Source organism: Sebastes fasciatus, chromosome 17 (genome assembly GCF_043250625.1).
Source record: "Sebastes fasciatus isolate fSebFas1 chromosome 17, fSebFas1.pri, whole genome shotgun sequence".
NCBI classification, from domain to species: Eukaryota; Metazoa; Chordata; class Actinopteri; order Perciformes; family Sebastidae; genus Sebastes; species Sebastes fasciatus.
In genome coordinates, this window is record NC_133811.1 from 9807252 (window position 1) to 9835241 (window position 27990).

The window sequence follows — 27990 nt, forward strand, 5'->3', positions numbered from 1 at the left end:
CTCCACTCTGGCCTGGGAACGCCTCGGGATCCCCCAGCCAGAGCTGGTTAATGTTGCCCGGGAAAGGGAAGTTTGGGGTCCCCTGCTTGGGCTGTTGCCCCCGCGACCCGATCCCGGATAAGCGGTTGAAGATGGATGGATGGATACTATGACTTCTTTTCATGAAATTTATCAACAAACTATACAATGACTTTTTTTCCACGAACTTTTTCAACATACTATAGTATGACTTTAAAATTTTTCGACATACTATACTATGACTTCTTTTCATGCAATTTTTCGACATACTATACTATGACTTTTTTTCATTAAATTTATCGACATACTATACTTTGACTTTTTTTTCACTATAATTATCAACATACTATACTATGACTTCTTTCATAAAATTCATCGACATACTATACTATGACTTTTTTTCAAGTAGCTGAAAAGATGCTAAAAGCAGCTGAAAGCTGAAAAAGACTGTTATTCCTCAGTGGGTGCAGCACTACATATAAACCTTTCACCTTTTCATTACAAAGAACCATTTGATTGAGCATAAATATCAAAGATATCCGTTACAGTAGATTTCAAATAGGTTTATATTCTTGCCACAGTGGACCAGGTTGATTAAATGGAACCAAACACTAACAAAGTCTAGAGTTTACAAGTTTACAAGTCACAAGTTTATTTGGGTCATTTGTTTTACGCCAGTGACACTTGATTCTCATTTTATTCCATTATCTTCATCATAGCCAAAAACACAATAAAACAACGAAACATCAATAATAACATCGAGTGAAATCACTGCAGTTGATCAATCAGGACATCATGATTATTCTATTTTTCCTTTCTTTCTAACATGCACTCTCTATTATTCAAGCTATTTTGACAAAACTGGAGGACCTAATCAAAAAGGTGGCCTCTAAGGTGCCAGTGCAAATTCCTCTCACCGCCGCTTCACCACTCACTGTGTATGCCTGTAAACAAAAAATCTGATTGGTGTGAAAATAAAGAGAGGGGAAGTGCCGGGCCAATCAGAAAAGAGTCTTTGTTCGGGTTTGAAAATGGAGCACTTGAAGCCCAACTGTTGCCTGGCGACACATTGCAAGCAATTACAGAGCCAGATTACAGTGGGGAGAAAATAGGTGATATTGTCAATGGAGCATGAATTTGTGTGTGGGCGTGTGGGTGAGAGGATGAGTGAAAGTGCATGTGGCTGCACATGTGTTGAATACAGCGGGCTGAGCATTAGTGGAGATACAGTCTGTGGAAATTTAGATACAGAATTGTTGAATGATTCTTTTCATCCTAAACCTTCTTCTGCATGTGGGCAGCTTTCTAAATATAACCCCAATATCAATATCAATACCAATATCACCACCTTGTCTAACTACGTGGAAAGCTGGTAGCACTACTATTTAAAAAAAAAAAAATGTATAAAACATATTGAGCAAAAATACGACAAACACTATCAAGTGGGAGGTAAAAACAGCATTCTCTACCATCAGTCAGTGGGATTCTGCTCTCTTTGAGCGTTGAGGTGGACTCTGTATTTTTAAAATAACACTAGTGCACTGAACAAACACAGTCTATGGTCAACAACTATATCCCGGTCCTGTAATACAAGGTGTTCCAGAAAGCCTCAAGGTCTCTGGTTGAAGTCTTAGGGCCTCGCCTATACATTTTAATTTGGATCTATCAAAAAAAATCTATGGACTACAGGTAGGCAGATCAATTTGTGCTTTAAATGTCAAACAGGTGTTTAAAGCACCCTGTCTATGCCCGTCTAGCTGGCGACTATTAACTTGCTAACCAGCAAATTTTTGTGATGGCCAAACGGTGGAATTACGACTTTCACGTGATGCCATTTGGCCTAAAAAGACTTTTTCCCATTGACTGAGATTGGGAAATACACGTCTGTAACTTGGCGGTTCATTTTATCTTTTTTTAGGTAAATCAATTTCCCAGTACGAACTATGGCTAAATCACTATGTCCTAAAAGATGTAAAATACACTAATAGCCAAGTTATTTCCCTTCCTCCGTTCATGTGAATGAGCCCCAGACCGAGGGTTGGGAGGCGGGGTTAAAGGAAACCCTACTGCGCCTATGGGCCCAATGGATGTCGATATTGCCGGAAGATCCGGATACTTTATCACTCGGCAGTCAAGCCATTTTTGCTTAATGCGCTACAGACCAACTTTCATAGGAATCTATGAACCGTCTCATAACTGTCTGCACCATTCCTCTTTTGTGGAGCAGTTTATACTCTAACAGGAGGATTAAATAAAGGTAGATGGTGCAATAAGCCACGATAACTTCCTCTATTTTGGAGTCTCCGGCTCTCCATCCCCTCAGAGGTCAGTATTGTCAAGACAGCTTGCTATAAGTCAATGGTGTAAATTTGCGCGTGAAAGCTGAACTCAACACAGAACATTTGAACAGATTAATTCTACCTCCTTTGATCGCGGCAATTTTGCCTTTTTAAATCCTGGTGTGTCCAGATCTTTATGTATAACTGTAATATCCAGGTCACAAAACAGAACTCCAATTTCCATGCTAAAATGACACTTGGTTGGTTCAACAACAATAATAAGAGCAGGTAAATAAGGCCCTGGACTAGAACAAAAGCCTGCACATCATGTAGCTCAGCAGGGATCTTCTTTAAGAAGTGCACTGCACATTTTCCACTTTCGACAGTGTGACGGGTATCTTCCCCTCCTCTATACCTGGCGGCTTAGTGACCACATCCACAGGATCCCTAAATCCCCTCCACTTTGACCCCGACTCTCCTCTCCGTTCCCCTTCCCCCGGTCTGTGGAAAAGCCTCTCCTTCAAGTTGGCCCTGGGGAGGATCCAAACGACAACCCCCATCGCCGCCAGGGCCGAGCCCAGGCAAGAGAGCCCGATCCCGGCCGCGGTGCTGAGGTGCAACCCCCTGTTGAAACTGACGGCCTGGCTGTCCACGAAGAACAGGTCCCCCTCTCCGAACGACTCAATTTTATGGGGAGTGGAGCAACCAACTGACAGGCTGGCAATACCTGCAGTCAGGATCAAGAGACCCACGACCAAGGACACCTGGAGAGACAGTGAGACAGAAAGCAAAACCAAAAGTGGAAATATGTGCAGCCCTGGTCTTGTTTTTTTCTATAGGTGGCCTTATTTGCTCAGTGCTCTTCACTCCTTGTTAGGAAAGGTCATTTTGTTGTGTGTGATGCTAAAAAAATCTAAATTGGCAAATGGGCAGGGGGCTTACATGCAATCCTTCACCTTTACAAATACCACCACACCACTGGTTGCACTTCATCATGCAGAGACAGACCAAAATGCACTGTTTGCACAATATGTGTATAACAGAAAGAGTTTTTTAGAGTTATTACACTGGTGAAGAACAGGCGACACCATGTGTCACAGACAGATGAGGCACATCTCTGTCTGCAGTGCTCTCCAGACCAACGGTGGGGCTCACAGTGACAAGGACAGCAGTGAATGGGGAATTTGGCAGTCTAATCTTGAGCCGCTTTCTCACAATATCCAAGGAAACAGTGTCGGGAGTACACCACGGTCACGTAGCCGCTTCATAATTTGGTCATGAACAATAATCTCCTGCCATTTCTTGGATTTGTCTGACGATTTCGGTGTCTGCCCTTTACTGACAGAAGCTCCTGAATCTCGTTGTTTCTCCAGTTACACATTTTTGTTGGCGTTTTCATGTAAATAGCCCTTCTTCTTCTTCACCTTCGGATGTTTGTTTTTCTTCAAATTTCACGCCAAGGCTATTGAATGGAGGCGGGGACACGCTGTGTGTTCAAATACCCATAATAACATACTATTTAGTATGCCAGAAAAAAGATTTAGTATGTCCCAATACATAGCATGTCAAATGCAGTATGTCAAAAATACCAGGATGTCCTAGTACATCTGGTCGCATTGTGCAGTATGCAAGCCAGCATGCTTTTCTGGCTATTCTGACCCAAAATCCTCTTTGCAGCGGATATATGAGCAAGAGGGTCAAAGTTTAAGGCAAAATGTTATGACGATAAGTAGTACGTCCCAATTGTATGCATACTGCATGCAACAGTACATACTTTGTAAGGGCAGGGTAAGTACTAAAAGTATGCGATCTGGAACATAGCCATGGTCTTGAGCTATGGGGTATGACACGTGCAGTGTGACTGGAGCAGAGCCAGCTATAGTGAGCCTTTTATAGAAGTGCACACCAGATATTACTGAACATGTGTTGTACCATAATGATATGACGCAATATGGCGCTCCGACATCTCCTCTTTTAACCCTCCTTGTTTCATGCCAGCCATGATAGAAACGTCATCGACACGCCCACTCGCTTGCTTGCTTGCTGTGGATTCTCCGGACAATCATCAGTTCCGGCTCAGTCGGACATTACACAGACTTTTTCCTAGAGAGCTGGCAGGGTAAAGTCTGTTTAATATGATTTCGACCTTTTCTATAACTGGATCTTTGTGTATTGTGACAAGCACTAAAGGCTTTTACAATCACAGTAAGCCTCAAAATAGCATGTTATTGATTGATGTAGAGCAAAGAGAAGGCCAAAAAAGATGATTATTTACGACAATTTAAAAAAAAAAAAAACATGCTGTACCCAGTAAGGGTAACGGGAAACAGAGCTGCATAAAGAAATACACTTATGGGACATCACCCACTGACTATACTATATCAGTGAACAGTTTCATACTTAATAGGATGAGTAAACTTTCTATGAACAATGAGGGCACCTGACCCTCCGTCTCTCCGGGGAATTCTGCATGCAAGTAGCATGCATCACTTCCTGTTTGCCTTTAGGATTTCTCATGGGATGCGACAGATGCTAATTGTGGATTTAATCTCTATTGTGTTATATCAATTAGTGACTGATATTTATTTATACATGACATATCAGAATATAGGACTGATTAAGGGAAATACACAATAGGTTTCACTACCAAATAATGCAAGAAATGTCAGAGAGGCTGAGCACTGAAAACACGAGTGAGGTGTTTTAAAGACCAAGGAACAGAGATTACAGGAAGGAGTAATGTAAACAGATGGGAGAGCGTAGTTGCTCTACCTTCAGTATGTAGGGCTATGTATTGGAAGGAATCTGGAGATACGATACGTATCATGATACAGAGGTTACGATTCAATATATTGCGATATATTGCGATACTGTAAGCAAGGCGGTGTAATGCGATTTTTAATCTAATTTTAGGAAAACTGTCATAGTGTAAAGAACACACCACCATGTGCATAAAAACGGAGTAAAAAAAGTTTATGCAATCAGAACAGTAGGATCTGCATTTGCATTTATCACAGTCAGGGTAACATCAACATCATAGCACTACTATACAGTATCATAAAAAACTGAATATTGCGATACTTAATATTTTTTTGATATTTTCTTACACCCCTACCTTCCAGACTGCTGAGTTCCACCACAGGGTTGACCTCTGGCTCTGGACGAACCCCGGATCCTCTGGGTCTCTCTCCCACATGGAGGACGAGCACTCTTCATAGAAGTGGTGCAGATAGGAACGAACCCCAAACTGAAGACAGCTAGAACCCGCCTGGATGGAAGGATGTTGCGCACAAAAGGGACCAAATTACATGACATATCAGATGTCCTCTGGTCTGTACATCTGCTTAAAATAGAGTTTTATTTCTTGTTTATATTTAGTTGTTTGCCAGCTCAGCTGTGATCCTAATTTCTAGTTTGCAGTCATTTTTGTTTTATAAAGTTATTGATTTCGGCGCCATTAGAAGCCAATTAACATTTTATGTCAACACTTGTGTTGTTTTTGTTTGCTGCAACTTTGTTGGTAAATTGCCTGCAGCCTGTTTTCTATCATTTCAATTGTGCATTTAACAATAAACGGCTACTGTACGCCTGATACCACCGGCTCATGTTGCTTCCCTTACCCCTAGACCTTACTGGGACGTAACAGTTGATCCCAAGACTCTTTTAGCTGTAATAAAAATCAAATAAATGTAGATCATCACCCAGGGGAACTCGGCTCACCTCACTCCCGGAGGATTCTCCTCCTGAGCCGGAGACACAGGCCTCAGAGCACAGCGCCATCACACCTCGTACACCTATACAGTGAAAAGACACAGATACATACTGTAAGTAATACATATTCAGAGTCCTGGACACATTGATATGTGTGCATGTCAGATAGGCTGTTGTAACACAAACACTGTCTATCTGCTGAATATGGATTTCCCTCAATAAAAGCCCGCCATCCCTTCAGAGGCTGGTTATAAATCTTGGCCTGCGTCGTCAGGTTGCCCCAGTTATTGTTGCTGCATGTGAACGATTGACGGCTACCGTGGCCCTGAGGTGGCTCTATTACCACCCACGGATGAGTCACACGGATGCAAGTGCGTGCACGCTCTATTCTTCCTCATACGCATATGCACACATGTCCCTCTGTTGTTATTCTCCCGAAGGCAGTTTGATTGATTTCTTTCATTCTCTGCCTTCAAACGCCTTCTCTCAGCGGCTACACACGGCTGATCTCAGTCTATACTGTACAGTGAGTTTAACCCGACTGCAATTTCAAACATAACCCTGAAAAATGAGTCAGTAATCACCAAAGGAGAACATCCTGCTCAGGTAATGTTTTTACCCTCCTCTATATACGGCCCAAATCTCGAACCTGACAGGATGAGCTTTTACCAAACTCTGTCCAATTAAATAAGCTTTTTGTGAGTCCGTGTGATTTGTGTTTACAAATCGTAAATAGAAATGTGGAGATGTAAGCAAAACTAATACGAAAACATGAGAAAGTAAACTTTGTATGCCGACAAAAGAACCTGTGTGTGATTGCACCACGTTGAAGAAAAAGCTTATTCAAACAGACCGAATATCCAAACTCTTTCATTCCAGTACCTGATGCAATTTGTGCTTTTTACCTTATCGAGTGAAGCTTTTAGAAATAGCATTTACAAAGTCGTCTAAAAAGATTTCTGAATGTGGCATCCAATTTATTTTTGTTAGGATTAGATTTTCCTTATAAGTCGATCCGACCTTTTCTGGGTTTATTCATGGTGAATGTCAACACAATTAAAAGAGTGAATTCACAAGAAAAGGAGGTAAGAAAAAGTCCATAACATCATTTCAATGGAAAACTTCATGCGACTCCAGCGGTGGAGAGTAACTAAATAAATTTACTTGAATTTAGGATTCCACATTAAAAACACAAGATCAGTTCATAACATGTAATACATGTCAAAGATTAAACCATTAAACCACACACACAACAATTGTTTTTGCATTAAATTTAAAGTTATAAAAGTCAATCCATCATCTGCAACCGCTTAGCCCTTTAGGGGTCGAGGCGGGACTGGAGCCAATCCCAGCTGGCAGGGTACACCCTGGACAGGTCGCCAGCCTAACGCAGGGCTGACACATAGAGAAAGACAACCAATCACACTCACATTCACACCTACTGGCAATTTAGAGTCAACAATGAACCTAACCTGCATGTCTTTGGACTGTGGGAGGAAGCCGGAGAAAACCCACGCTAACAACATGCAAACTCCACACAGAAGGGCCCCAAAGCCGGATTCGTCCCTGTGATCCTCTTGCTGTGAGGCGCCAGTGCTAACCACTGCACCACCTTGCAGCAAGTTATAAAAGTTACAAAACAAAACAAAAAAAAAGGTGTTACCACCAATCCCGATCTCCCCTACTACTGATTCATTTATTTTTCAAATGAATTTTCAGATTTTTGATGATCATAAAACACATCAAACTTAGTCTAAGCTTTGCTTGCTCCCTATCCTATCACTGACACAGTAACACAGATGTTTGTTCTCTTTAACCAGAGCGCTGTCCATGGTGCTAGTTCAGTTTGCCCCAACTTTCCCCCTGACTGACTCAAAGACAGAGTTAAGTTCACATACTGCAGAGCCCCGTTTAAAAATGCAAATCTAGCATTTTATTTCTCTTATTTCACTTTTGATTTCTATATATAGCTTACTGTTAATGTTGTATTTTGATCACATTCTTTCACAGCAGGCAGAATCAAAAGGCATGGTGGTCATTTCAACTCAGCACAGACTGAAACTAACAGCCAGCAACCAGTGAGTCATCGCGGCCATGCAGCAGCCTCAGTTCATGTCACTCTTTATCTCCATCGCACTTCATCTACAGCTGTTCTTACGTTTTCTACGCACCGGCAGCCTCCTCTTTTCACACTAACCGAGTTTAGAACCACGGACGGACTCAGCTCTTACCCCCTGCGGCCGGAGTGCTCGCTCTTCTCACTGGGGATCCATGTGCTGTCGGACCGCTGGAGCTCCAACCAACGCAGCTTCTGATGGGAATCAGCTGAACATGAATCACACTGAGCATGCGTGCAAGTGGAGGGAAAAAAACAGTGTAAACACTAGATCAGGGGTCAGCAACCTTTACCATCAAAAGAAGCATTTTAGGCCCAAAAAGAAATAAAAAATCTGTCTGGAGCCACAAAACATTTGAGCATTGTGATGTATTAGGGCCACATTGAGGGAAGAAAATGGAGATTTCCAGAATTAAGTCATAATATTATGAGAAAAAAGTCGTAATATTATGAGAATAAAGTCATAACTTTACCAGAAAAAAAGTTTTAATATTACGAGAATAAAGTCGTAATATTATGAGAATAAAGTCATAGGTTTACAAGAAGAAAAAGAAAATAACACATAAAATTACTTCTCTATAATATTATGACTTTATTCCCATAATATTACGACTTTTTTTTCTCGAAAACCTCTGACTTTATTCTCGTAATATCCGATTTATTTTTTTTCCCTCAATGTGGAACCATCGTACCATAGACCTACAACAATGATAAATAAAAATGGAAAGGTAAACAAATCATTTTCAATTTTCCATTTTTAAAAATCCACAGGGAGCCACTGGAGAGGGGTTAAAGAGCCGCATGTGGCTCCGGAGGTGCAGGTTGCTTAGAGACCCCTGACCTAGATGATATAGATGTGTCTGTTAACCCAGGGCTTCTCAACCTTTTGCAACTTGAGGCCCACGTCTGATTGTTAAAGTAATTCCGAGGACCACCTTCCCAAAATAAATAACAAACTGGGCTATAAATATGTGTCCACTGTCAGGTGTAATGTAATATTCAGCTTACCCTCACCCGTCACTGCCATCCATTATGAATCCAAAGTATTCAGGGTCATATTACCTCACCAACATGCTTTGGAGCTTTTACTGGTGCAGGGTTGTCTCCAACATCACTTTTCATTTAAAAAATGCTCCATTTTTGTGTCACTGCATCTGAGACATATATGTATGTAAAGGGGAGACTCGTGGGTACCCATAGAACCCATTTTCAGTCACATATCTTGAGGTCAGAGGTCAAGGGGTCAACCCCTTTGAAAATGACTGTGCCAGTTTTTCCTCGCCAAAATTTAGCGTAACTTAAGTGTTTTTATAGCCTCCTTCCCGAAAAGCTAGCATGGCATGGTTGGGACTGATGGATTCATTAGGATTTTTAGTTCCATATCATTCCAGTATCCTTCCTCTAGCTTTAAAACCCGCCCGCTACAACCTCTGAAAAACATTTTTAGTTGGATTTTAAAGAGGTTAATCTAACCATTTGTCAGTACCTCCGCGGCCCACTAGGTGGTGCTCTGAGGCCCACCAGTGGGCCGCGGCCCAGTGGTTGAGAATAGCTTTGTTAACCTATAACCTGGGTCTTTATCACACAGATGGTTCAAAGCGTTTCGTCCATATAGTTAGTAAGCAGCGGTGGAATGTACATTTACTCAAGTACTGTACTGAAGTACAATATTAAGGTATTTGTACTTTACTTAAGTAGCCCATCTTAACTTTAAGCAACTTTATACTTCTCCTCCACCACGTCAGATCGAAATATTTTACATTTCGCTCCACTATATTTATTCGACACTAATAGTTATGCCACTTTTTTACATTAAAGGGAAAGTGTGTAAGATTTGGCAGCCTTTGGTGTGGTTGCAGCTGCACTCGATTTGACTGTTAATCGGGCCATTAAATAGACATTTTCAGTCACAATAAGCACCATAGATGTGGGTCATTAGGGGCCTACTATGCCTACTATGTTGTAAAAGTGAAACTTAAAAGTTCTAACACGTTGTAAAACTGAATGAAATGTCACCTTTTGAACTCAAACAAAAAGACTTATTTAGGTTTAGGCAATAAAACTACAACCTCTTTAGGTTTAAGCAAAAAAAAAAAAAGTTAAGTTTTGGAAAAAATATTGTGTTTTGGGTTAAAATAACTACGCAATTGCTACACACATTGTTGGTTTCACACAGGATGAGCATTCAGTTTACCTGGCTGAAAGCCCTTTGTTACACTTTTACTTATAATGCAGTGTTTTGTAGTAGACCCCTACTGACCCACATCTATGGGGCTTGTAGCGATCGATAATGCCTATTTAATAGCCTGACAACACTCTAAGCGGCTGGCGGATTGCAACCAACTGAGTACCCCTCCGCTCACTCCTCCTTTCCATGACTGCAGTAACGTGAGCCGCCGAGTGCAAAACCGTGGTAACGCTGTTCACCTCACTCAGAGGCCATCTTTACCATAATAACATTACTTTGGGAGCAACGGAAGTCAGACGGCAGCCGGCGGTACCACAGTTTTGCACTCTGTGACTCACGTTACCGCAGTTTCACAAGCGCGTCGGAGAACTATGGTGAAGGGCTCATCCTAAGCTAATGAAAACACACTGATTCTTAGTTTCAGGTGATTTTACACTAATGAAAACAGTTATAAATATTATAATCCATCTCTGCTAATAGATCCCCCAAAATGTTACAAACTGTTCCTTTAAAAAAACAAAAAACATATGATATGCTTATATGTTATGATGCAATACTATATTAGTTATCTACCTAGTAGTATGCAAGGTATACAAAGTAAACTCCTCTTATATGCATTTGTTAGTGAGAAAAACTGAATAATATTATATTCTACAATAATAAAACATTATGAAAGGAAAAAATTCTGCATAACGAGTACTTTTACTTTTGATACTTTAAGTACATTCTGCTGATAATACTTCTGTAACGTACTTTTATTTAAGTACCATTTTGAATTCAGGACTTTTACTTATAATAGAGTATTTTATACTGTGGTAATTCTATTTTCACTGAAGTTTTACTTGAGTACTTCTTCAGAAGTTCTAATGAGGTTTGTCACTTTTAATTCAACCCACTGACTTCTAGTAGCATCCGCACTATAAGTGAATCAACCAGATAGCACACAATTTATTCTTTGGAAATATAGGTGGGTGCTCCAGAGTGAGTCAAGAGCAATCACAGCAACACTTTATAATGCTATAGGAAATAAAAAAACAGGAAATATGTGTCTATATACCACAGGAGATTAAAGCATTAGCCACTCAACTCATGGAGTCACTACCCGCCTAAAGGAATATTTAGCGGTATTATATGAAAGCCAGATTAAGACTGCCTATATATTTATAACCGCTCTGATAGTCTAGGTCTAGCACTGTTATTCAGCTGGGATGAGCTGTTTGAAACTTCCCCCTTTGGCACATTCTGCACCTGTCTAGATATTATCCCTTTGAAGTTTGTTTAGTCCGAAGGGCTTTTGGTGTTTGGCCACAGTTGCTTTTAAATTGGTTCAAACTTTTTCTTGAGTGACCTCGTCTTCAACCCTTGTCTTCTGCAAACTACCTCTAAGTAGCAAGTCAGACAGCAATTTTTTTCCAACGTCCCCCAATGTCCATAAAGAAATTGTTTTCTGGGTTTGGTGTAAAAAGAACTAGACCGGCTTGGGCAGAGCCCCCAACCTCCAACCCACCCAACACCTTTGGGATGAACTGGAAAGCCAATTGTGAGGCAGGCCTTATCGCCAAACATCAGTAGCTGACCTCACGGTTGTTTGATGGGAGCAAATCCCCGCAGCCAGGTTCTAAAGTCTTGTGGAAACCCTTCCAAGAAAAATTGAAGCTGTTAAAGGGCCACTCTACCAATTTTACAATCAAAAGTGAGTTCACTCATCACTGGTAATCCTGATCATCCTGTGAAAACAGTTGCATAATGTAGTGGTGTAATGATTCAACAAGCCCATGGTTTGCTTTGTATTTGGGACACAGTTTTGGTTCAGATGTTTTGCACTTTGGGGAGAAGAAAACTTAACCATTTGTAATGTGTTTGAACTCCAAAATATATAAATTGATTGATTGGTTGATTGGTTGATTGAATGGTTGGTTGATTGGTTGATTGGTTGGTTGGTTGGTTGGTTGGTTGGTCGGTCGGTTGGTTGGTTGTAAGGAATGACATTTCTATATTATATGAAGCCAAAACACTGATTTTATTCATGAAATAAGGCAGGCTACTAAATGGTCAAATCGGCCTATGTTCAGATAATTGCCTCTTCTATGTCTCTGGCACCTCATCAAATAATTAGGAGGCCTGTATTTAATAGTGGTGCAACGGATCAACAAGCCCACAGTTCGCTTTGTACATTCATTGAACGGTTAATAATTTTTTCGGTTTGGTTTTGCATCCCGAGTGTAATGTCTTCTGCTGCTCTGGAGAGAGCTTTTTTTAAAGTCTGAGGAAATGTCATGGTTATCTTGGCTTGAAAACAAATTTAGGTGTGGCACTTAAAAGAGTTGATAGAAGCATTTATTGGGTGGATGAAATGAAATTATACTATTGGTTGCATCACAGTAAATGTGTTTTGGAGCCTGAGTTTATTAGGTTCCACAACTTTATGAAAGTGCAACAGTAAATCCCTGGAGTAACCTTTTAAATCAGCATATTAATGCCTATGGTTTTAAATGCTCAAAAGTCATATATAGGTGTGATGTTTATGTCCACTTTGTGTAGGGGATTGTCACAGTTACATCCTTCTAGATGTCATCATAGCGTATTAAAAGTGATTTGAGTCAACCTATCCATCTATAAATCTGAATTAGCAGACATTACATGTGGAGGGCCACAGGGTTCTCATTTTATTCAATGGATTTTTTTATGTGTCCATCGAGCTACGTTATTCTTACCTTGATTTTTTTCTGTTGTTGTTCGTTTCTATATTTTTGCTTTTGTTGTATTTGTATGTGCATTTCATTACCAATTCAGTTTGAACAGAAATGCTATAATGGTTTTCATTTTGAAGGTAAGTTTTTGTCTGAAAAGCATAAAAAAGGGCTCGCACAGCAGATGGAGAACTCTTTTATAGAGTTCTTAATGACAAAAAAAAATGCACAGACGTTTCATCTATGTGCAACCGTCCTTCAGTTTCATGGTTGAGTCCTTTCAACTTTTTACCACCAAGGAGATAAATATTGGAAGGTAAGGTAAGTTTTTGTACAACTCTGGAGTCTCTAAACTGTCCATCAAACGCCAATCTGACAGGATAGTCTCCTTAAATTGAGTGCTGCATTCAGCAGCTGTCAATGGCTGATAATGCCTCCGGGAATGCAAACTAAAGAAGCGTTTCTGCCTCTGTAAGCGGTACCTCTCATTAAAGGCAGGCTCCCTTCAAGGCATGGTCCATCTCTGAAATAATGTTAAAAGAAACAACCTCACACACACACACACACACACACACACACATAGTCAGATATGTGCCAATATGTGTTCTGTAAATATTTCAGTGTTTCCTGAAGATGCATTATTTATGCAGACTGTCATAACAGATCCCAAATGAAAAGAAAACAAATACTGTCATTTTCACATATTTATCCGATCCGATTTGCTACCAGGCAGAATAAGTTTGTGTGTGTGTGTGTGTGTGTGTGTGTGTGTGTGTGTGTGTGTGTGTGTGTGTGTGTGTATGGGGGTAGTGGTTCATCATATTTGTTATTTGGACACAGTATGGTAAGCCATAAAAGGCAGGATAAGACTGTTTCCAAGGTGCCCTTGTGAAAGAAAGACATGGAAAACTGGTTGTGTTTGTCGTCCATACACACACACACACACACACACACACACACACATACACATACACACACATACGTATACACACACACAGGTTTTTGTATGACCAAGCTGTGCTCTATCAGAGAGAGAAAGAAATTTCCATGGTTACGAGTCCAGCAAGGTCAGACACAGGAAGTGAGTGCTAGGTGTTGATTGGCTGTTAGATAATTACACTTCCCTTTAAGATGATGTGCAAACAGGATTTTTTTTTTTTCATCTACTCTATTTAGAGGCTGTTGTAAAGCATTATCAGTCATTTCAGCTGCATGCCTGGCTGCCCTTATTACTTCCCTTTATTCACCAGCTTGGGAGGGTTATCCTTTGGTGTGATAAATTATGCATTGTGCTTGTCTGGTATCTTAAAAATAACCCGTGCATCAACCCACACCAGCCTATAAAGCCACTGTCAATACCGCGGAACATCCGAGGCATCATGTTAATTAGTTGTGAAAAGCCTTTCATTTATTGGCTTGTCAAATAGAAAGGGTAAAGCGTTTTCAAAAAGCCACAATATTTAGGTTGGTTGACTGGGAAAGACAGTTTCAGTGTTTTATTTTCTGCATCTGTCTAATCTTTGTCAGGGTGGTAGGGATGGTGGCCGCTATCCCAGCATGCACCGGGAGACACTTTATGACAAGTTAGCAGTTCAGTGGAATGCTAATAGAGATATAAAGAGACATTCAAACTCAAGGACAAATTTCCAGTCCACCTCATTTTCTTCTTCACCCTTCTGCCTTGAAGCCTTTGCTTCACAGTTATACATTTGAACGCATCAAATGTTATTCTTAGAACTCAACGCAATAGTTTGCCTTTCAGGGAAATACACTTACTCAGTTTCTTTTTCTTTATAACTATTTTTCCAAGACGTGAGCCACCATCGTGAAATATAACCAAGGTAGACATAGAAATAAACAAAAAAAAGGATAAAAGGACACACAATAAAACAAACAAATAAGAATAAATAATTAAACAAACCAACTCAGTTTCTTGCTGAGAGTTTCATGAGAATATTGATATTCTCATGTAGGTACAGTAAATTGCTGCCAGCATACCGTTTGCTTAGCTTAGCATAAAGAATGGAAACGTGGGGAAACAGCTAGCCTGGCTGTGTCTAAAGGTAACAAAATCTGCCTACCAGCACTTGTTTCTTTAATCTGCACAAAAGCGTAAAACCAACAATTTCAATTGTTTCAACAAATTTCAACAATTTTTCATGTCGGCAAACTGTTGTTTTTACACTTTGAGCTACCTGGTTCACCCTGTTGCCAGCCAGAGTGGTACCGATCTTTGCATCTAATTCTCGGCAAGAAAGCAAATTAGTGTATTACCCAAAATGTCAAACTACTTAATTTAAATTCCCTCCCTCTTTGCGTCTTTCTCTCTGCCCATCTCAAACACATGTGTTTTGTGAGCTCACATTTTTACAGCTTGTTAAAAGTCTACCAATTTTCCTTTTCTTCTCTATATCTCAAACCCAGACATACCTTATGGATTCACAAAAGACATATTAAACCTCAAAATCATTCCGTCCTTCTATCTCAAACGCAGGCGGGCTTTGACTTATCTTTTAATTGCACTAAAGGCTTGTTAACTCAAATTCCCTCTCTTTTCTCCCTTGTGTCATATCTCTCTTAAATTCAAGCATACAGTCAGGATACATCACTCTATCTCAAATACAGGCATACCTTTATAATTGCATAATTAAAAGCTGGTTAAATTCACTCTGCTGCTCTCTATCTCTTTCTTTAAAGCAAGGTATTGGAGGCACACAGTTATGGATGCATCAAAGCTGTGTTAAAAACCTCATATCTTTTGTTATCTTCAATGTAGCTGTGCTTTTAGTAAGCACACATTTTAATTGCACAATAAAGCCCCTGTAAAGCACAAATTTACTCTCCCTCTGTATGTTATATGGAGCGGAGCTGCTGCTGCACCGCTGCAGGCAGGGTGATGGCAGTGCACAGTTCAGAAGGTCACTGGATGTGTTTGTGGGTGCGGGGCCGTGGAATGGCTACGTTACATCACGCAGAGCGTCAGATAATGGCACATTAACATGAATAATGCATCCCATGTTGACAAGCGGAGGGGAACACACAGAGTCTAAATATTCTATAAGGAGAAGAATTCATAGAATAGAATAGCACTTTGGGAACTAATGGGCCGTCAGGTGTCACATCCTATGATGAAGAGGCAGAGGAGTGCGTGCACGTGTGAACGTGTTGATGTGCGCCTGCATGACGGTACTGCTCGTTATTGCTCAATACGGGTTATAAAATCGTGTCTCAAAAAACCTTTTTATTAAATGTATTCTCATTTTGGGCTTTATGCTTCTCACTTGTGCTTGTCAGGAGGGAAAAAATCTGTTTTGGAAAATATTGTAAGTAGTGCATGCGCAGTATTCACTGTAATTAGATTGCCAGTCGAGTCTGGAGGAGACATAAGGCAAAAATAAAGCTGTCACAATATGTCCATACTGGTGCAAAACTTAGACAGTTACTTCTATTGAAATATGTTTTTTGACTGTGGCTGATTGATTTGTTTGTCTGTGGTGGAATACCAATTTAGATGTTTTACTTATAGGCACTCCATTATAAGTAAAAGTCTTGCATTAGGTGCTATTTAGTAATACAATAATAGTAATACGAAATGTTCTTAAAGTATCATTCAGGCAGAATGAGTGGTTGTAATATACTGTATCATAATGTTGGATTATTATTACAGATATATTATTGTGTATAAGCAGCATTTTTTAGGGATATTAAGGCTGTTGACTATATTATTGTCAACAAATCCCATTAAAAGACCAAAACCAACAATGCATTAGTTAGGCTCTCGCTACTTTCTGACTTCCCTACCTTGTCTGTGGCACTCAAGGCCAATGCCCATTGGTTCCTACTGAAGATGTAAATCTTAAAAAAGGTCACAAATACATTGACTATTTTTAAAAAAGTAATTTCCTGCTGGGCACTGTATTTTCCAGCAAACATTAGTCAAACAGGAGTAAATTCAACATTTATTGGGGACTATTTTCAGATGCAGATTACTACACATTTGGTCCTCTAGGGAGTATTTGTGGCGGCAGGACGATGTATGCGGGATTGAGTCAAAATAAGAACAGTAACTGTGTTCGTGGTAAGGACGGAAAAATGTCACACAGTGCAACGGTGTGGCTCATATTGATGACATTCATGGACAAGAATGGAGCTTTATAGAGGAATATGTTAAATCTGGCATTGGCTATACAGACACAATACTTGATAGTAGGATCAGCTCATTATTGACTAACTCTACTGCATCGTATTTATGAGGACCATATATATAATAAATACAATCTACAAAGCAGCCAATAACTATTGCTACCAAATAGATGTAGTAAATTAAAGGTACAATATTTGCCTCTGAAATTGAGTAAAAAAATAAAGTATAGCAGAAAATGGAAATGCTCACGTAAAGTACTTCAAGTACCTCAAAAATGTACGCAGTGTGTAGGATTTGGCGACATCTAGCGGTGAGTTTGCAGATTGCAACGTGGCAACGTGGCAACGTGAAAACGTGAAAACGTGAAAACGTGAAAACGCGAAAACGTGAAAACATGATTGGCCCTATCTAGAGCCCGTGTTTGGTTTTCCCATTACGGGCTACTGTAAAAACATGGCAGCCGGCTCCGTAAAGAGGACCCACTCCCTATGTAGATATAAACGGCTCATTCTAAGCTAAAGGAAATGCTTATTATTATTATATGCTCTTATTTTCAGGTGATTATACACACATAGAAAACATAGTTATTAAAGGTTATATTGATAATATTTTGAAGGATACGAATAATCCTTAAAAAATAATACATCCACAGAATTTTGAGCAAAGGTCACAAATAAAAGTAGGGCTTTTTTTTCGAAAAACTTATTATGGTTGAGAATTAATCATTTAAAATATTATTTGAGAAGTCCAAAATTAATGTTTTGTTTATCTCTATGGAAGATATTTGACATTCGGTGCCCACTTCCGACAAGGCTTGTGAGCCAATGTTGCGAAATGACTTTTACTCTACCATGAAAGATTCATCACTTGACATGACTGTCTGTCTGAATCTCACTCTACTAGACCCTAAAATATCCCAAACTGGCAACCATTTGTTGTGAAGCGAATGCAATGGAACGGGGGAGGGATAATGCAACATCTAGGGGCTGAATGCTATCAAATTTAAATTTAATATCCCATTTCTGCCAATAGATCCCCCTAAATGTTACACACTGTTCCTTTAAATGCAGTACTTGAGTAAATGTATTTAGTTACATGTTTCAATCATATCTATGGCAAATACAAAGAGTTAGCAGGCCAGCATATCACCCACCAAATCTTTACATCATTTGTGACATTTCTACGCTACATACTGATTTCAGTAGTCACCAACGTGATTTGAAATTATAGGATAAAATCATCATTATTAACTATTCATGTTTCAGCTGCAGGGGAAATTGTTTTACATATCCCGTTAGATTCTATATGTTACAGGATGAAACATACTAAAACCTGCTTCCATTAAGCCCTGAAGCATGGCTCCTCTTCATCTTTCGCCCCAAGAGGATAAATTTCATCATTCATCTACCGATTATCATTTTAATGCACTATATTACGTATTCAGATGTGAGGCCTATATCCTGGGAGCAAACCCACTTACGTAATCCTGCTAAGGATTGAGCTCTATCTGTCTATCTATCTGATTCGATCTACAGTATTACACAGCTCACGTCTCATCTCTCACATCTCAGACAGACTGACCCACTTCTCTTCCCTTTACCCGGAACAGACTGCGCCTGGAGGGAAGGCTAGCCACGACATAAGGCCGCTGCAGAGCTGACTGGTTCAGGGGTCCATCTCAATGGGCTCCTTTGCCTCCCCGTCTTCCCTCAAGTCATTACAGCGGCGGAGAGCAGACAGAGGGAATGGATGGGTTTCATTCCAACGCGGCGCTTCCACTTGTCTGATCATTCAAGGTCATATCGAGCAGATCAATAAGACTACACTGATGTATGGGGAAGTGGATAACGTGTGTGTGTGTGTGTGTACGTGTGTCTGGAGGAGGGGGTTCACAGACACACACCTGCACAGGGTCAGACACAGTGTGTTATCTCAGTTCCCAAATCTGGCACTAGATGTCAGTGGAATGCAGCCCAGGGCTTTTTTTGTTCACTTGAGTTTATCAATGCAAGATCCTTTGTTTCTTTAGTCTTCACACAGTAGAATAACAGCATACATATTTGAAGCCATATGATGTGTTTATCTATTAAAGATCTCACATGTAGCTGCTTCAGTTAAAACTTGAGGACACCAATGATTTCTGCGAGGTAATGTCAAGAAAAATGCCAATGGGATGTGTCAAATTCTCAAGTTTCTTTTTACCCTATAGTAGAATAAAAACATACATACATCAGACTAATTTATTCATTTCATATGAGGTAATGTATTTCCTGTTCTAAGAAGCAAATGCCAAATGTGTTTATGCAAGAAAAAAATCCCTTGTGTTTTATGCTGTCATACTAATAGAGTTTAAAGTTCAATCGTCATGTTTGTCATTATTGGAAGCATCTGTTTTCCTCCTGCGACGGCACAACTACATAAATATTTAAAAGTCACATAACGTCTTTATACCCTCCATACGGCTCCTTCAAAGATACCTTGAATGCACCAGTGGTTTCCATGAGGCTAAGTGTGTCATCAATATGAAACTTTCATTTAAGATGGTGTCTGCTGTCACATTACGAGACATCAAATTCTCAGAATATAGATCCACGGGTTTCGGTGTAATCACATTACAACGGTAGAATATGATATGTTGGGGGCGAGGAATCATTATCATATCAATAACGCCATTTATCATTGATAATTAGATAGCTGCCTGTATGTCATTCCAAACTGGCACATATAAATTCTACCCTACATCGCCCCCCACCTCGCTCCCCAAGAAGTCATTAATGTATCCTAGTGTAATATTATCACATGGCTACATCCCCCTTCTCTATCTAATCTAATTCATCAGTCTAATAGGTCATAATTAATTGCTCCATTATTAATCGAGTGATGTCATACCTACATGCCTGAGGGTGAAATGAACTGTCTGTCACCAGGAACGCCGCCTTTGAGCGTGTGTCTGCTGGATGTGGCGATCATAGTTTGAGCTTTTTGCCTGACGCGCAGCTCATCAGACTCGACCATCTACAGATCAAATTTATCACTGTTCGGCGTGACCGTGTGATTACTGCTGATTACCTCGGGTCAAAAGGTTCAAACATCATTGAGGAGGATATTACACCGCAGTGGGACATGAATATTTAACTGTCTCATTCTGGTGATGCTCTCTCTTTGGCTAACTTGAGCCAGAGGAGATGATGATTAGCCTCGCAGACAGGGCTAACGACCTAGGATGGATTGGAGTGGATGGCCATTGAATATGCCAATGACATGGAGTGGACAGACTCATTCATGTAAAGAAGAAGTCAGGCGAGGAAGCTGGAGGAGAGGGCTGCAGCCCGCTAATTAAACCCGATTTTTTTATGAAATTAAAACCCATTTGTGATACAATTTATGGTCTGCATTTTTTTCTGCAATACCCATTCAATGTGTTTACATTCAGTAATTACCACTCTAAACAGTTGTTTTCATTGTTAGTGGAGGAGTCTACCATAACCACCATAGACTTTAAATAAAAAGTAGATGTAGTCACTGTGACAACACCCATTGGTTTTGGGACTGCCGTTTTGAAGCCTCGATTTCGACATTTTGGCCATCGCCATCTTGGTTATTTGCAACCAGAAGTGACAAGAGAGGGTGGAGCTAAGTACAACCAAACGCTGAATACATTTTTAGGTGACCAAAAAGGTTATAATCAACTGTCATGAACTGAAAACACACTGTGAAAGGGTTAAGGTTCTAAGACGAAAACACGGACAACTCCCAGACCAGACAACGCCGTGGTAGCGACCTGTCAATCACAAGGTAGCCATGCCCTAAAGCATACCCTGCTTTATGGTCTATTTGACTCTAAATGGGACCATAATTTACTAAATGAACATCATGCTGTATTGAAGAAGACTTGAACCTAGCGATTGAGAGCATAAACTCATGTTTATAATGTGTACTGAGGTAATAAATCAAGTGAGAAGTAGGCTCATTTTCTCATAGACTTCTATACAATCAGACTTCTTTTTGCAACCAGAGGAGTCGCCCCCTGCTGGCTGTTAGAAAGAATGCAAGTTTAAGGCACTTCAGCATTGGCTTCACTTCTTAGACCCGGAGGTTGCCCACTTATTCCCACATTGGATTCCAATTGCCTTCTCATGAGAAGGGAATCACAAGAAAATGCAGCACGTAATCCAGTGCTACTTTTAGTAATCTCATTTCATGTTAGCCTGCTTGCTGTGTTTTCTTCCCCCTGAATTTTGGGACCTGTGGTATTAAACCAACCACGGGTGTTGCCAAATCAACCAGGACTGAAATTGTAAGGGTTATAACTTGAATGTTTGTTTCCCCAAAAATATCTCAATGGGAAGAAGTTCTAAGAAACATTACACTTTTACGCAATCTCATTTGTTTTTTTCCATTTCCCAAAAACTGTTTCATATCTGCAAATTCCCCCGTATTTCCTCAAATGATGATTCAACACCAGCAGTGGTTGAGATTATAGCTCATCACAACATTTCAAAGTATATTACAGCAACTTTTGGCAAAGCACTTGGCTTTGCTGTGGGACTGGAGAGACGCAAACCCGGCCAAAACAAATACACACATCTGCATCATGAAAACACGCTGTTGGGAGAAGTTTAGACTGATGTGAGGCGTGCTTTAGCCCAGTAAAAGCTACCTCAGAGAGATGTATGTGTTCGGGACATATAAATGCGCACACAAACAGAAATGCATATTTTAACCACCCTGCCAGTGCTGGCACTGTATCATTGTCAACCATCTGCCCCTTTGTTTCAAGCAGCATTGTAACCTTTCCCAGAGAGTGTGTGTGTGTGTGTGTGTGTGTGTGTGTGTGTGTGTGTGTGCGTGTGTGTGTGTATTTCTGTGAGTCGGCGTGTGTTATCACTGGCGTGCACACATGCTTGTATATCCAGTGTGTGTTCTGGCTGCCAAACGTCCATTTGGTCGGGGAGCATTGCCAAGGTGAGGTGGAGGTCAATTCTACACAGCTGAATCATTGAACAGCACTGAGCTGAGTGGCTGCCAAGGCTGGCAAAGCAACGCATAACACAATGTCATCATCTGGGTACAAAAAAAAATCTCAGTGAGGACTGTGCTTCTATAAATGCTGGGGGTGAGTAAAGATTCACACCATTTCACGCCTTTAATTTCATTTTACATAAATTTAGCTTATTTACTTTTGGGGGGTTTTGGTTCAATATGGATTAAAAAAAGATATTTCCTTGTCTGTTTTCACACAGAGTTGTCGGTCAAGGCAGATTTTTTTTGTTTTGTTTTTTTCTGTGTGGGGCCAAAGATGCTCAGTCCCCACTGAGCGTTCCTGCTTTCATCCTTGGATCTGATCAATAATGGATGGAACTCCCACAGCCTCGCAGGCAGGGATAGCTTGGAGAAAAAAAAAACTTGGAAAAACCAGCCACAATTCTGCCAGCCCCGGAGCGTCGCGCCGGAGACAGGGCCGCGCTTGGCCGCCAATTAGCACCAGCATTTTACAGTCACTTGCTGGGTGTGACTGTTTGGAGGCACGCTCAAAGACACACACACACACACACAAGCACGCACACACTGACAGCCACCTCTGGAGAGCCGCTGACCTACTCCCCTAACCACTTTATTGATCTGTGGGCCAAAGATGTGAAAGCCTATTGAGGTCATCATTAATGATTCATCATATCCAGAAAATGTCAAATGTGGCTTGGGAGCGTAAACATGAATGCGTCAGATGTTATGGACTCATAAACATGTGAGAGCTTTGAAGGAATCCTCCATGCATCTATATGAATCATACATGTGAGAAGAGAGGATACCGAGTATAGAGACGGCTATCAGATAGCTGTGATGCAACCATTTCATCACCATTTGCTCTGATGCTGTCACTCACTCCTCTCAGGACTCACACATACAGAGCTATATGTTATTCTGAATAATCTTCCACTTGGCCCTGTCTCTGTCTTCTGTGAACGTTGGCCCTCCGGCGTCGTGCAAAGGATGGGGAATCAATGGGACCGATATAAGAACAGTATGTGCATGCGTGTAAAAGTATGCGACCTTTGCTTATTTGATGCTTTTAGTCTGTGTTGTTGTCCTTTGATAAATATTCTAGCACACAGACATGTATATATACAATGCATTAGCTATTCCACCGAGACCCACACGCATGCATGATATCCCACAGGGATAGATTGAATGTAGCAGCCTTGCACTCTGAGACATGCAATCGCTGTGGATTTTCAGACCTTTCTTGCAGCCATTTATTCACCAAATACACTTAAGTAACAAATAAACTTGGATGCCTCTACGGCCTTGCGGTGTGAGGGTTCCCTGCCGTTCTTGGAATGATGTGATAAACTTCACAGTTGTTTTCCTACTGGACCGCTCGTGGAGGTTCTGTAATTTGGGGCCCTCCCTCCATGGCCTCGCAGACAGGGGCTCCCGAGTCCAGCACAGAGGTCCATTCAAAAGTTAGGATTTATGGGTTGGGCCGAGCACAGGCCGGCCTTGTGTGGGAGCCCCAGACAACACCCGAGCAGGGGACATAAATTTTACTTTATGAGGGGAACTCGCTCAGCTCTAAAAAGAAAAAAACAAAACTTGAATGTCCATTTAATGCAGAGCATGATTATGCCCTTTTAATATTCCTCTTTCTCACTTCTTACACATCTCTTTTGAATTCATTGTATGCATCAAAATCTCATCAAAAACAGATGAGTTTTAAGACATAAAGTTATATTAGACTGCAGTTTTGAGATATGGAGCATCAACTATTTGCTACAGCAGCAGACAAAATGGTTAGGTTATGTTTAAAGGTGCTAAATGCAAGATTGGGAGCATTTCTATTGCCTCCACATGGCTCTCAACATGGCAACAGCTGAGCCAGTGGCTCACAGCTAACAGCGCTAACAGTGAAAACAATGGCAATAGTGCTGACAGAGCTAAAAGTGTTTACCTGGGGGGGGACCGGAGGGTGGGTGCTGCGCTACCGCAACTGCGCCGTCGGTGCTATCAACTGTAACCGCCATATGAGAGCAGTGCAGAGCGAATGCCATGAGCTAGCCAGTGGGGCACGCTCACATGCACCAACATGCACTAAAAAGGCACATGCGGCCAGCCCGTCTATGTCAACAAAGCACAGAGAAGCTCGGATTACAACACACACAGAGGCATTACTCCACTATATCTTTGCATAGCAAATAGTTGATTGAATAGTTCAAATAGTTGTTTGCTGCTAAATTGATGCTCTGAATATCATATAGAGCACCTTTAAATAAAAACAGACCCAATAATACCACAAACTAACATTCAAACATTGTGCGTGTCGATAAAATATATTGTATGTGGACTCATTTTTATCATTTATGATATCATTATTGATATCATTTATGCTAAATAGAGATTAAAACTGCAATTCAAAGCTCACACACAAAAGATATCCCCTCCAGACATGTTTTAAGACACAAAAATATTGTGATTTGAATAATAAACTGTGTCTGATTATCTCACATAAAACTTAAAATGATCTACTCCTTCATTGGAAAAATGCTTACATTATGAAAGTGCAAATATGTTTCATGTTAAACTTTAAAAGGTTTTGTTTTGTTTTAGCACAAGGCCGACGTGTCTTTTAGTCGGTTTCATACTGTTCCACAGTTGCTGGTGGTAAGTTGCAAAGAAGTTTCATTTTACAATCCAGTGTTTGTTATGTCTCAGGGAGATTGCAGGTTTCCACATCACACTTGTGTTATGTCACACTGTGATGTCACAAATCCTGCTCGTAGATAGACGTGTTAGACTGAGATTTAAGGTGAGAAACTTTCCTCCATCAGCAGATGAATGTGTAAAAACAGCCTTCCAATGTCAAAGTCTGCACATACGTCATTCTGAACGGCGAAGCTCAAACATCCAAGTCGAGCAAAACATATTTCTGAGTGGATCGGGGACACAGTAATACTATACTACAGGGACTGTAGGATGTGACATGCAGTGCAAAGAGACAGTGCGAGTCATTCACCAGACATTAGCAGACCCCTTCCCTGTAATTTCGTCCCTTTCTCTCCTCGCCACTCCACAGTGTGAGCTCTTATTAGAGCGGGCCCATATCTCTAACTGAACAATGACTTCATGTCTCTGCAGTTAATTATCTGTCTGATCCATACCATAGAGGAGAATGAATGAACTCCAACACTGTGTTCCATACATAGGCCGCACTAATGTTCTTTCCATATAGGAAGGCACAGGCAGAGTCACGAGACAGAGCTATTAGACCAATGTAATGAGTTTACGTATGAGTAATGGCCGCACACTTACTCGCACAGAGAGCTGTTTCTAAATCAGTTCCTCTCCTGATCCGACCACAGCAAATCTTGTGACTAATTTCGCAGGTTGGGGAATGATCTCCGGCGAGTAACTCCTGCATACAGATTGGGTGTGTTGTACCGTGTTTGCAGGTATAATCAATGCACGCTGTACAAAAAAAAGCAGTCATGTACACCACTACTGTACGGTATATAAATCCGAAGAGGCTGCAGTGAGATCTCCTGTCTGTGTCTGATCTAATACTTGTACACTCTATTGGCCTGAAATGCCGTAATGGCCCCAGCTGTGATGCAGTGTATGTGCTGGTCCTGCATCAGTGCTTTTAAACACCTCAGCCATCATTCTGCAGCACTGGTGTTTATTTAAATGGATTTGGCCTGCTTAGGCTGTAAAGAGAGGGGGCATAAAACACTGAGGGCTAGTGAATTACCGGCAATAAAGCTGCGAGCCGAGCCCGTTGACGGAGCTAAGCCGAGGTGGGCCAAACTAGGCCATGCAGGACCACCAAATCCCAGAGCTTGCCTCTAACAACTGCCTGAATTCTTGCTAATTGTCTCTCCTTGTCATCCCTGTTTACTCAAGCCTCACCACTCTCCCTGCCATAATGGATTCAGGGGCCTGACAAGCCATGTTTGATTGATTTCTCTCCCTGACCACTCAGTGGAAGGACTCCTGGCCGCGTGCCAGCTGTACAGTCGACCGTCCCTGGTGTGTGTGTGTGTGTGTGTGTCTGCGCTAGCACACACAGCTTGATGTGTGCGTGCACAGATGGAGCCACTATAGCATAACCGCCACACTATAACTCTACAGTAGGATACTGCGGTGCACAGCGCTCTGCCCGGAGGGTGTCATTAACATTTAGAAACAGCCCCGGCATCAGTCACAATGTCTCTGCTTAGGTGTGTTTAACCTTTCTATATGGGGGGATACAGCAGCCAGAACAGAGGGGATTTAACAAAGAAATAGACCTGCTAGAATGGAGACAAGTATTAAAATGTAAAGCAAAGTTTACCAGAGGGCACTACAAAAAGGAAACAGCACATTTCCATATATATGTTTTGGGTGCGTGTATGACTCTGAAAGTCGAAGCAAAGTCACACGAGTTTGATTGATGTCCTGTAAGATTGGGAAAAGTTATCAAATTGAAACTTTTCGGTTCTATTGAGTCTGACTCTGTGCCGTTTCAGGTTTTTATGTGTGTCAGGGCTGAGCAGTTCCCATGATGGATGTGCAGGGCTGTCATCTCCGGATCGCCTCAGTTAAGATGATAGATCCGAGCCGGCAACGAGGTCGATTAAAGTTCACGGCTCCGGAGTTATCTCGCCTTGTGCTTTCCCTCAAGTCAGACATTCTGCGCTGATGACGACGACGGCGAGCCTACTGGTGTTTACTCAAGTCTTACTGAAGGACGGGCATGCGTCCAGTTGGCACGACGTGGCCAAGAGCTGATGGTTTAAATCAGTGTTTCTGTTGAACATCTGCAGGAGATGGCTGAGTGTTTGTAAGAGAGAGAAAGAGAGAAAAGGCCATTCTCATTATCGCTGAATAACTAAGCATGCCCTGGCCTGCCAATTATGGAGTGTGACTGTCAAAGTTGTTAACATGTCTATGCGCAGATGTTGTGCCAAATCACTTATATTGATATTGAGTAAATCTACTTATTGTATTTGGCTTTCAGGTAACATTTAGCTTCATGTCCAATCATTAGAAGCAGCTATATAATTAGATTCCTTATAGCACATTTTCACAGATCAGCATGTGATTTTTGACTCCGCTTATGTCTAATATGCCTCAAAATGTCATAAAATGACAGTGTTTTGTGGCTCAGAGTGTGCATCACAATTAAAGAGCACTACAAACAGCACGACATATGCTGCATATGATCTAAACCCAGTAATCTAATGGTAAATTATGAAGCACGGTTAAATAAAAGGGGAGCATTAGCCATAGCTGTCAGCTTACTCTGATTGATAGACCGCACCAGTGGTGGCAGACAGGGTGAAGTATTGAGTGTGGGAAGCTGTGTGTGTGTGTGTATGAGTGTGTGTGTGTGTGTGTGTGTGTAATTGCAGGCGGACGTGTATTACAACTATTATCAGAGACGTAAATCACTTCATGAGGTAAGCTTACATTATGATGAATGTAATGCAGCGTACTGTTCAGTATGTCAAACACAGGAAGGTGTTGTATATAAAATTCTAATTAGGGCCTAATCCTTCCATGTGTCTAATGATATAAACGGATATATATCAGAGTGCAGTAGAGAGTGATTTCTGAGCTAAGTCCTCAGTTATGAATAGACGCTCTGATACTGTACCTAGTTTAGAACAGGCTTAAAGTAAAGCCCATTAAGAAAAGACCCCAGATTAGCTGCTTTCCTTAATTTGGAATGCGTTGGGAACAAGACCATTAAATGACAGATTATAAGGTTTCATTTTGAGTTTGCATTTTTGAGTCAAAGCCACATGGAAGCAGCCTAAAATTGGAAATATATATTCTGAGATTGTCAGGTTTGAGTGTGAAATGTG

General features: G+C 41.0%; 1 protein-coding gene across 2 annotated transcripts in view; it reads right to left on the minus strand.

The window, feature by feature from the left end:
* Window positions 1–451: 451 nt before the first annotated feature.
* The window catches only part of nrsn1l (neurensin 1-like), a 131682-nt gene continuing 104143 nt past the window's right edge, over window positions 452–27990 (minus strand). Inside the window, exons 4-7 of one of the 2 annotated variants that reach the window (XM_074614553.1) lie at window positions 8221–8349; window positions 6018–6082; window positions 5413–5565; window positions 1967–3061 (exon numbers count right to left, since the gene is read on the minus strand). In XM_074614553.1, coding sequence (XP_074470654.1) covers window positions 2648–3061; window positions 5413–5565; window positions 6018–6077 — 627 coding nt within the window. In that variant the 5' untranslated portion in view covers window positions 6078–6082; window positions 8221–8349 and the 3' untranslated portion in view covers window positions 1967–2647. Of the gene's footprint in view, window positions 3062–5412; window positions 5566–6017; window positions 6161–8220; window positions 8350–27990 lie in introns of those variants that run through there. The other variant, XM_074614552.1, reaches the window with a different exon arrangement.